Here is a 12105-nt window from a genome sequence, read left to right as displayed (position 1 = left end):
ATTTGAAGAATCTTTGCAGCTGAATTTCTATTGCAACTTATTGGCTTGAGGGCTATACCACAGTTGGCAGGATATTTTTTTCTGTTTTTTAATTTATTTTTATGGGCATGTTTTTATAATAGCAAAATTGTGATCTCCCAAAAGCTGGTTTTTAAATCAGTAGTGAGCATATATCACTACTTTTTTTCAGTGTTATAATTCCAATATTAATAAACAAAAAATACTGCAGCCTTTTCTCTCTTTAACAGATAGAAGAACAAATTAAAGAATGAAATTATTGAAGTAGGTGAAGGCCAAAGCTCTCTTTTCTTTTCCATTTCTAGGCCTTTGCAGTGTATTCTAGAAATAGAATAACAGAGTTGGAAGGGACCTTGGAGGTCTTCTAGTCCAACCCCCTGCCTAGGCAGGAAAACCTACACCACTTCAGACAAATGGTTATCCAACATCTTCTTAAAAACTTCCAGTGTTGGAGCATTTACAACTTCTGGAGGCAAGTTGTTCCATTGATTAATTGTTCTAACAGTCAGGAAATTTATCCTTAGTTCTAAGTTGCTTCTCTCCTTGATTAGTTTCCACCCATTGCTTCTTGTCCTGCCTCCAGATGCTTGGGAAAATAAGTTGACCCCCTCTTCTTTGTGGCAGCCCCTGAGATATTGGAACACTGCTATCATGTCTCCCCTAATCCTTCTTTTCATTAAACTAGACATACCCAGTTCCTGCAACTGTTCTTCATATGTTTTAGCCTCTAAATCATCTTTGTTGCTCTTCTCTGCACTCTTTCTAGAGTCTCCACATCTTTTTTACATAGTGGGGACCAAAACTGAATGCAGTATTCCAAGTGTGGCCTTATCAAGGCATTATAAAGTGGTATTAATGCTTCACATGATCTTGATTCTATCCCTCTGTTTAGAACCTAGAACTGTGTTGGCTTTTTTGGCAGCTGCTACACATTGCTGGCTCATATTTAAATGGTTGTCCACTAGGACTCCAAGATCCCTCTCACAGTTACTACTATTGAGCAAGGTACCACATATATTGTACCTGTGTATTTTGTTTTTCTTGCCTAAATGTAGAACCTTACTTTTTTCACCATTGAATTTCATTTTGTTAGATAGCTCCCGATGTCCAAGAAATAGAGTACCTTGAGATTGTGCAAAGGTTAAATAATACACTTTGCTCTTTGAATTCCATTTTCTGACAAAAAAAGGGAACCAAAAAATTTTGGTTCTATCATTCTTGTTGATAGTTGCAAGCAGAGTTGCAAGCAGAGAACAATGGTAGGACACTTGTGACCTAACATATACCAAGGCAGGACATTTTCAAGTAAGTACCAGTTCAGTGGTTTTAATTCACTTGTTTAGAAATGACTTACTATATTTAAAACTTAAAATACATATGTAAATATGCACTGTTATCTCCAAATGATAGCTGTGGGCATTGACAACTCATAACACAAAAGCACATATTATCTACAAAATGGGGCCCAGGAGTGGGAAGTTGAAAGGACAATGCTGAGGCCCGATAAATTCCCCTGAGCAAAAAGAATACTTCTAGATGGACAAATCTTGAAACTTCCAGAATATAGGTTACCCCATTAATCTACTTAATGGATTTATTTTTAATTAGGGGGAAAATACAGAATTCATGGAAGCCAGCAATTAAAAGAGTAGCATCCTCTCCATTCTATGTCTACTAGATACATTTAAATATAAATGCATTAGATACATTTTCAACATCTTTTATAATTGCAAAAAGTACAAAAGTATTTACAGTATTTTATCTTTCACAACAAAATACCTATCATCATTATCACCACCATGATTTCCATTTATTGCCCTTCTGAACATAGTATAATTCATTTTCTTATTAGGCTAGAAATGATCAAAGTAAAAAAAAAATGTTTTTTTTTAAACCAGCACATTTACAGGACAGTCTTAAACATGTTTACTTTAAATACATCCTACTACTATGGAAAGTCATTTTGGTGTAGCGGTTAAGCCATAACGGTAGAAACTGGGGAGACTGTGAATTCCAATCCTGCCTTAGGCATTCTCTCTGAGCCCTAGGAAGGAAGCAAGAGCAAATCACTTCTGAAACAATAAACTGCAGGAACTATGTGAGGAGGTCACCACAACAGTTTTCTGTGGCCAACTTACTGCGGCCAACTCACCATGGCCAATTTGCCACAGCCGACTTGCTGCAGCCAACTCACTGTGGGACAACTTGCTACAGCCAGCTCGCTGCAGGACAACTCACTGTGGGACAAGAGTTACACTAATATCAAAGAAATGGTGGAATAATTAAAGAAAGGATGCAAAAGGAGGGACAGATGAAATGTGAATTGCAAAAATTAAAATATTTTTAATTTATTTTAAATAATTAAATAGAATTGTTAAATTGTCCCATAGTGAGTTGTCCCATAAAGAGTTGGCCGTGGCAAGTTGTTCCGTGGCTAGTTGGCCATGGTGAGTTGGTCGCTGAGTTGGCTGTGCTGAGTTGGCCGCGGCAATGTTGGCTACAGCAAGTTGGCTGTGGGATGTTGTCCCATTCTGTGTGTAAGTAGCCAGCACAGCAGAGGGACTGGGGAGGTTGTGCAATTGGAGGAAGAACTGAACACAACAGAAAAGAAAAGAATAGAATAAGTGAGTTGGAACGGACCTTGGAGGTCTTCTAGTCCAACTTCCTGCTCAAGCAAGAGACCCTATACCATTCTGAAAAAAATGGCTGTCCAATCTTTTCTTAAAAACCTCCAGGGATGGAGTACCTACAGCTTCTAAATGCAAGCTGTTCCACTGATTGATTGTTCTCAGTGTCACGAAATTTCTTCTTAGTTCTAGGTTGGATCTCTCCTTGACTAGTTTCCATTCCGTGACCTTTCCTGCCAGCTTTTCCACTGACTTGTGAGAAGCTGTCAGGGGCTTTTGGAAATGAAAATCACATGATCACAGCTCACCGCAGCAGCGTAGCAGTGCTGAAGTAGCAGCAGTGTGGTAGCACTAAACCAGTCACAACTTTCCCAGATTTCATTCCTCTGGGAGTAATAGGTCCTGCCATGAGGTAAACTAGCCCATTTGAGGAACCTTGGTATAATAATTGTTTCCCTATGATGCACCATTTCCTCTAATTGAAGGTTACAAACGAACAGACACAAAAATTTTGATACAATACAGATTCTTACAATCCTGGCTTATTGTGATGTGTGAATATTAGCTTCAAGTCTAAGCCCCAACTATTATGTCTGGGGGAAAAACACAGAAATGATTATAGTTTTTTTCAAAATAGAGCCAATTAAAGTGTCTGTTAAATAATAATGCTCACTATTAGACTGCAAAAAGTTAAGAAAAACCAAATTAAGAAAAGCCTGTGGATGGGATATGATTAGGACAAACAAGTCCTTCCATGTTCAGCTCAGCTGTTAAGTGGATTGCAAAGGGAGGGGGTGGCAGGCTGAGGCTTTGAAAAGAAATGGACAGGGAGAAAGTTTTAGGGAATGATTTCTAGACAGGTATTTTTTAAAAAAGAAAAGAAAAGAAAAGAAAAGAAAGAAAGAAGCTTAGTTTTCTTAGAAATAGCTGCCAACCATTATTACCACTTTGTTCAATTTGTACCCACAATGTAACATAAGCACCCCAAGATTTAAAAAGAAAATCCTAGAGATCAGCAATGTACTCTAAAGCACACTGTAATGAAACCTGGCTTCATCTTAACAATACACAGAGTCTGATCCATGTTCATACCCCATTGTCATACCCAGCTCTCATGCTTTCACAAAAAGGTTGCTGCCTTGGAAGCAGGCAAGCAAGGCAGCCCATCACAAGCAGGTTCACAGAAAAATGCCTTTTGAAAAGAGAGAGGGAGGGGGGAGGGAGGGAGAGAGAGGGAGAGAGAAAGAAAGAAAGAAAGAAAGAAAGAAAGAAAGAAAGAAAGAAAGAAAGAAAGAAAGAAAGAAAGAAATAGCTCTTCTACTGATCATTTAACTAGGACACATTTTATCGTGGCTCTTGTTAAGCTCAAGCAGAAATCAAAACTGAGTCATATCAATGAGATCTCCTGACACTTGATTTTCATGAAACCCGAAAGGCAGTATGAACGGATGTGTAGACAAAGTACAAGTGTGGTTTCTCTCCACTTGCAGAGAACTTTGCTACGGTACCTACTTAGTAACAACAACACTTCCTTTTGCACAGAAGCTTGAAAAATAATTGGCTGTTTTGTTGCACAATATTTTCCAAACTGTGGCTAAAGGCAAGCATTATTATTTCCTAAAATGGTCAAGGAGAGGCAAATTCCTGGACAGAAGAGAAATAGTAGTAGTAGTAGTAGTAATCATCATCATCATCATCTCCTAAGAATTGGATGGAGGATTATGAAAGAAGGAGATCTCGCATATAGGAACAAAGTCTTGAAATCTGTTGTATAATAACTAACTCAGGTTTTAACAGGCCAGGACTGTGCCAACTTAGCTCAAGCAATCCAAATCCTGTGGCATGAATGAAGCATACCAATTCAGGAGCACGAGCTCCTTGCTCTGTTTGTAACCCACCATCACCACTACTTTTTTTCTGATGTAGAAACTGCATTAGGCATACCTGCATGAATTTTGGATAAAAACGCCCTATCGATATAGATAAAGGGGCAGCGGCACCAGATATTATGGAACATATGTGGGGGAAATGTAGGGTAATTCCAAATGGCAGGTACTTGTACTCTGGGCTGCTTCAGGGGTTCTGCAATTGGCTGAACAAATTTCTGTCCAGATCACAGTATTGCTGTGCAGTCCAGACCATGGCTGCCACAACACCTGGCTGGGGAGTGGCGGGGCTGCTGCCGCCGGCAGAGCATGTTTGTAGTAGCTCTTCTTGGTTCTATTTTATTTTATCAATTTTTAGTATACCCATTGGAGCCTTTTTATTTAAATAATATTTTTCGGAGATGATAACAGAGTAGAACACAACGCAGACAAAGTTTTGGCTGATAAGGACTAATAAGGCATGGGGAAAAGAAAGAAGCACCATGGCACCAGCCCGGGATCTCTCTCACCAATGAAGAATGCAAAACAACCAAAAATTGACGAGCACTTTGCTGACAAGAGATTTGTAAGTAAAAATATCCCCCCCTTCATTTCCAACAATCTGGAGAGGTTAGAATGGGCAAAGAGATTTGACAAAACAGCAGATATTAGACTTTCCTGATCTGGGGGGAGGGGAGCAAAATGACAGCCAGCTGTTTTCACAAACGAGTCCAGCTACAGCCTATTTGGAGACCGAGATAAAATCTAAAAAGTTTAACAACAAACTAATCCAGAGTGTGGAGATCTTACCATGGGAGAATACAACAGAGTTTATGGCAAAGCAATGCCTTCTTACAGCACAAACGGTTGTTTCAATATTTGAGCAACTAATAACCATTCAACATGACACTGAAAAAAGATATAGCTGTTTTTCTGCAAGAACAACATCAAGCTACAGGCACCCCCACTAAAGTCCGTACAGCAGACTTGGGTAAATCCCATACTCAGGATAAGGAAGAGGAAAAAGAGCAAAGACCCAGGGAAACAATTAAAGAGCCTGCTAAAAAGTGTCAGCCCACTCGGAAAAGCAGTCCTTCTCCACATAAGGCATCAAGAGAAGGAGGCATTAATAGAGGAATTAATAGAGAAGTTTCATTGGAAGACAGTAAAGCATCTCCCCTACAATTACAGCAATCACATCGCTCACTACAAACACATCAGGTTGTGCTTAGAATCCATATGAACAGAATTAATCATGGACGCTGGATTACCAAGAGTGCTATACTAAATTCCCTAAGCCAGCTTCTTCACTCTCACTGGGGGCAGATTGTTCTCCGTGCTGTGGAGTGGCTTCCTGAGGACCTAAATTGGAAGAGGATACTTCTATCTTTCAAACAGCTGACTATACCATAATGCTATTCAAGATGAAGGCGCATCTAGCCTCCTTTCAAATCTTTCCCGTCAGAGTTTTCTGTGAGGAAAGGGTTAAACCCTTAATTGCTAACATGTGAGCTCCCAAAATTGCTGTCTCTTCTGCATTCTCAACCTTGGAAAAGAGAGAGGAAGAAAGTGGGAGTAAGCCAGCCTTGTCCAGCGAAGATGTACTTAACAGCACAGAAACTGGTCTCATTAATGCTTTTGGCGCTCTCCCAGGGAAAGAACAAGATAACATTCTATTCAAACTAGAAAATTTAAAGAAATCCTTATTGGACATAATCGACACAGCTGAACCGCTTATTGATCTGGTTTCCCCTATAATTGAGCCTCTTACTTCTCCCCCAGGGGGCAAGGATTTGCATGAATATGAGAGCATGGAAAACAGAAGCCAAGACACACAAGGGCCATTAGAGGCCCCAGTAGAGAAGGAGATGTTAGCATCCTTATGTGATTATCCTATGATATCTTTAGCACCACATCAAGAAATTGAGAGAGGACCTGCGTCAGTGTCATCAGCTCAAAGCCGAATGGAGCACGACTGAATAACCCCCTGCTCTACACCTAGAGAAGAAGCATAGGAATGGCAAGCCTTGTTAGTTGGTGCTAAATCCTCTTACCCTGAACAATTTTACCAGGAGTTGACACAGAATTTAGATGGGGCACCCGTTCTTTTAGAGAAGGCCAATTTCATGCGTGACGACATCTCAAGCCATTGCAACAACTATACAGCTTCCCTTCGTATAAATCAAATTTCCTGATGAGCTGCAAAAGAGGATCCCCTCTCCATCATAACTTGGAATATAGCGGGTTGGACTGTTCCATCAAAAGACCAACTTCTTTTTGACTATATATCACAATTTGACATTCTCTTCTTACAAGAAACCTGGGCCTCCACAGAGATACAATTAGATGGTTATTGGGTTAACTCTATCCCAGCTGTTCCAAGTAAGCTGAGGGGGAGAGCTAAAGGGGGTATTGTAACATTAGTGAATACATCCTTGCAATTTAAATGTGTATCACTGCCATCTTTGCAGCCATGGGTTTTGACTACCTTACTGTCGAGTGTCAGAAATTCCCTCGACACATGATCCTGGGGACTGTGACTTACTGTGACTTACCTGAACATGAGCACCTGTTTAAAGAACAACAAGCCAGTCAAGCCAGAAGAACAAAGACACGGTGAAGGGGGGTGTTGTAGCGTTTAGCAGGGCACGGTGATATCAGGTGGTGGACAGTATAGGGAACCGGGGAAGGGGGTCAATAAACATAATGCTGCTAGTTTAAGCAAAAACCACTCAATATGAGGAACGGCGAGATCCGGAAGTAGATGGCGATCCGCGGCAAATCCGAATGAATAGATAGCGCGATTACTTTAAATTCATAATTGAGCAAGGGCGGGACGCTTGGAAGGCGTTCTATAAAACTGGATAAGCGGAGGAATCGGCCGTCTCCGACTTTGTTTTTCATCAAAGAACTTCAGCGCTTACTGTATGACCACCGTGTACGCTACGATTAAACCGGATAGCCTCACTTTTGATCGTGTGTGTGTGGTGTTTGTCCGGCAAAGCACAGGTGGTTCCAGAGGAAGCTGACACTTACTCTTATTTAAATAAGTGGAGATTTTGCTTTTTAATATCTACATTCCCCACTCAATAAAAATAAGATTTGGGATGGCATAGAAGATTTTATCCTGGGCTGCTTAGATAAATACCCTACAGCAGCAATAATTATTGGGGGGGGGACTTAAATGCTAGGATGGGCCCAAATGATCAAGCATTATTTAATCAATTTAAGATTCATTATGATGAGAATGTACCAGGAGAACCCCTGCATCCCAGACAATTTAAAGACACTAAGGCAAATCGGGCAGGACTGTGTGTAAAACAGATGACTGAATGCTTGGACCTTTGTATCCTGAATGGTTCCACTTGGGGTGACTACCCAGAAAACTATACTTATCGGGGAGCAGGAAGAAAATCCACAGTTGATTACTGGATAATATCATACGACCTCCTGAAGTTCTTGCAGAAGATGGAGGTAGACCCGTGTCTGGAAAGCAATCACGATTCACTTATCCTTACTCTTACATTACACCAGAAATTACTAAGGGTTGACTCAATCTACCTACCCAAATTAGAGAGCCAAAATACCCAGATAAAAATTAAATGGACCGAGAAAAATGCAAAGGAAGTTACTAAATGGATGTTAGCTTCAGAAACCATAGAATTACATACATCTCTACTAAGAAATAAGTTTGAAGGATCGTACTTAGAGGAGTTTGAAACTTTAATTTCAAATTTGAAATTGGTTCTCACTAACAGAATACTAGCTCACTCCAAAAAGCCGGTTTTAAAGAACAAAAAATTGTTTGATAGAGATTGCATGCAATTAAAAAGGATATATAATAAGGAGTACAGAAGAAGTAAAAATGACCCTTCTGAGGATCACACTCACTTCTTAAAACAATTGAAGGCCCTCCTAAAAGAAAAGAAAAGTGCGGCTTTGAAAGAGTCTTGGCAGAGATTAATTACATCAGTCAGGACAAAAAATACATCCCTTTTTTGGTACATCACCAGAGGATTGGGGAAATCCCCCCTACCGCCAACTAATTAGGTACCGACTCAGGCCTGGGAAGAATATTTTAGAGAATTATATACAGACCCCGACTATGTAACTAAGGAGAGCCAAATTAGTTCGGACCAAACTGCTTACTGGCCCCCTGTTACACCAGAAGAGATATCTCAGTTGATTGGAGCCCTCAAGGCTAATAAGGCACCTGGTGCTGAAAATGTCCTCCCAGACATCAGCCTGGCTGATCATTCCGCTGCTTCTTGTTCTTCAGTGCAGGAAATATAAGCCTCAGGTTATTTTATAACCTTCTCACTAGTTCTTGTTCTTTTCCATTGCTTTCCCAGAAATTTGCACACATGATGCCAGGCCAAAAATCTAAGAATGACATGTGGTGATGTTCCCAGGCTGAGTTATTTATTGTTTCCACACCTATACACAGAACCTTGTCAGGTTGAGCATTCTACTACTGCATCTACCACATATTATGAAGGGACTGCCTTCACCCTTTTTCTCTCACTCAACAGCTTCTTTACAGGCCATTGGAGGGGGGGGGAGGAAGTTCTGACGAGCTGAGAATATGGCAGCCCAGCAGATCAGCAAGAAATAACCATATAGAGGAGCAACCAGCCATTGCAGTAGGGAGATATGCCAGGCACTATAGCTAATTGGAGTTGGGGATGTCACTAGATTGCAATGAAGCATGGGGAACCAACTGTTTAAGATGCTTAGGACAAAACAGAACTTTCAAAGCTGAGCTTCAAAGAACAGATGAGGAGTGCATTTAAGACGGTTGGCAATGAACAGAGGGTATTGCTGTCTTTTTCTGCAGTCAGAAAATGGTGGCTGGCAGGTATTGGTAATAAGGAAAGCAGGAAGTGTATACCTGGCCTTGGACCATGGCCTAATTTTATTAACTATTCCTCTACACTGGCTGGATCATAATTGGCAGGATAATGTAGCCTCCCTTACCTTTGCTTGTTTCCTTGGTCTCCCTCACTGTTTGGGAGGGGCCTTCTTGGTTCTTCCAATGAGACATGGAGCGCAAGTACTTCCTCACACTGAGCTTACTGCTTCTCTCTTGGGCCTTGTTCATCCTGCCTGGTAGAGAGAAAGCCCTCTGGAAGATAGATCTCTTGGTGGCCGCTCTGCTGTCTTGGGAAACCAATGATGGGAGATCGTTGTGTCCAGGCTCAGGGACTTCACTCTCAGGCTGGCTTTGTACTCGCTTCCATTTTTGTATCTTGTGCTTGCATCTGCTGCTTTCTGATCCATAGTGAATAGGTCCCAATTCTGGCACTTTCTCCCCAATTGGCAATACTGTCTGCCATAGGTAGGCCTTAAGTAAAGTTGAACCCTCTTTTTCAGGCTGAGCTGCCATCTGTCAAATAGAAAAAAAAGAAGGAAAGAAGAGCCATTTCATAAAAGCAACAGCACTAGAGCCTCCATTGCCAAGCATACCATAGTCAAGGTAGCCCTACATTCATACTTCTAAACCAAAATTATCTCTTCTGTCTTGGCCATTTCTTCAAGGACACATAGTCTGGATCCCCCACCCCCACCCCAAGCAGTCAGAAGCAAACTGATACCAATCTGTGTAGACAATGGAAAGATTCAGTTACTTTCAACTTCAAGCCCTTAGAAGAATGGGATTTCTGTCAATGAATAGTCCTCGCTAAGGGCATGTGAGCACAGTGCCACTCTACCCTTCTCACTCTGAGGTGCAGGTTTGCTACTGCTCACTTTTTGCAAAGAAGACTTTTGTGCTGCCATGGCAGGAAATAAAAATACACTGGCAGCTTCACCGCATCCTGCGTTGCTGTTTGCAGACTCAGACACTTCCTGTGATGAAAGAGCTTGCACTGAAGAACTGCCAATTATGCCTTGCAGGTCAGTCTTGCAGACCCTTGATGTGAGACAGCCTTGGAGTCCACCTACTTGTGATCATCCCAAGAAAACTCAGCCTGCCCGTGTTGGCAATCCTGTGGAGTCCATGAACTAACTCTAAAAATGATGGGCAAAGTATGGCACGCTTGCATCGTGATCAACTGGCTCTTCTCCAACCCATAGAACCTGTCTGAACATGTCCCTTGCACACATGGTCCAACCTCCTTAAAAGGTGCAAGCTGCTCAGAAAGGATGTTGCTGAGGGGAATGCTGAGGAGAGAGAAATTGTGGGTTGCAACATTTCATTTCCTGCTCTTCTGACTAAGGAAGTGATGGAAGTGATAGCTCATTTCACATTTCTAGGGTGTGTGTGTGTGTGTGTGTGCGCGCGCGCGCTGCAGAGTAATCCAGCCTTGGTAGAGCTAAATTTTAGAGGAGAAAGAGAATGAAAGCATGTTTTCTCTGGAAGGGGTTCTTTTGAACAAAGAAAAAGATTGGGATTAAGTATGCCTGCAGAGCAGATTTATCTAGAGCATCTTTATGTAGGGATTCTTAGACTGATCTTGTGCTGCTTGATAAATCAGGGAGTCACTGGACCTTGCTGAATAGAGAGGAATGGAAAGTATCTTGCAGCCCCAGCAGTAGATTATGTGCAAAAATGAATATAGACTCTAATAACAAAAGATAGACAAGAGGCATGACAGCAATGAAGCTAAGAATTTCCCCCTTGGGCTCATGCTTAACCCCACCACTCCCTTTGTACCCACATGCTCTTATTTCCCAACTCCACCATCACCGCCACCACTACCACCATTGCCATGCCCTGTGTAATTATCAGAAGGAGTATGGAAATATTCTTTGTTTTTAGTATTTCAGTGCTTAGCTTTTACCCAGGACCCAGATTCATCTCCACAACCCCCTTTCCCTAATTACCTTGGCTTCTAGCTGCCCTTCGTCTTCAACCTAGCCTTCCTTCATCATCTGTCTGACTGACTGGCTTCCTCTCCTGCTCTCTCAGCTCTGCAAATCCCCATGTGATCTTCTGTGACATGATAACAATCTCACTTCATCCTGTTTGAATTACCCTGAGGCTGCCTTGTGCTGTGTGGGTGGCTGAAGCTTGGTTGCACTTAATCCAGACCGCTCACCTAGTTGAGCTCTGCTGCCACCCAAAAGCAGATGACACATTTCCCATCCATCCTCCCTTCCATGACAATTCCCTTAATAGCCCCATTCAGAGTAGATTTACTGTGCCAAAATTAGTTGGGCCAATCTTGCCATATTGCATTTAAGAATTCCACACAAGGGTTTGGCCTGGTCCTGGATCAGCTCTATAGCTGGGTCCCATCCTGTCTTCTTTAGGGCAGTTCAGCAGTTGTGCAAGAAGAACTCCCTGAGGCTGGTTTTCAAAGGGAATTGGGGGTGGTGTCATTTCTCCATCAAAAGGAATTGTAACCTCACCCTCCTTGCAAGTTTTCAGCTTCAGCTACTTTGACAGAGAATGGAAGGGGAAGACTGGTTTGACAGCCTCACATAATTTCATCTGTCATTCAAACAACCCAGAAAGACCAAAATCTTCTCTTCTACAGCGGGCCAGGACAACATGGCAATCCATTCAGATGTCTTATTTCTTTTCTTTTATTTCTCTTTTGTATATGATTATTGAAGGGGAGAATTTTTGTGTTTGTGAGATCAATTACCTC

At 41.6% G+C, this 12105-nt stretch overlaps 1 protein-coding gene across 4 annotated transcripts in view; it reads right to left on the bottom strand.

The window, feature by feature from the left end:
- Nucleotides 1-11442, bottom strand: part of RASAL3 (RAS protein activator like 3) — an 80464-nt gene extending 69022 nt beyond the window's left edge. For 2 of the 4 annotated variants that reach the window (XM_034437802.3, XM_034437803.3), the window contains exons 1-2: nucleotides 10259-10671; nucleotides 9488-9896 (exon numbers count right to left, since the gene is read on the bottom strand). In XM_034437802.3, coding sequence (XP_034293693.1) covers nucleotides 9488-9896; nucleotides 10259-10288 — 439 coding nt within the window. In that variant the 5' untranslated portion in view covers nucleotides 10289-10671. Of the gene's footprint in view, nucleotides 1-9487; nucleotides 9897-10258; nucleotides 10672-11335 lie in introns of those variants that run through there. The other 2 variants (XM_087886518.1, XM_034437804.3) reach the window with 2 other exon arrangements.
- Between the last annotated feature and the right edge of the window lie 663 nt (nucleotides 11443-12105).

Source organism: Pantherophis guttatus, chromosome 2, assembly GCF_059756535.1.
Source record: "Pantherophis guttatus breed Tessera chromosome 2, ASM5975653v1, whole genome shotgun sequence".
NCBI classification, from domain to species: domain Eukaryota; kingdom Metazoa; phylum Chordata; class Lepidosauria; order Squamata; family Colubridae; genus Pantherophis; species Pantherophis guttatus.
This window is presented reverse-complemented; position numbering and strand designations above follow the sequence as displayed.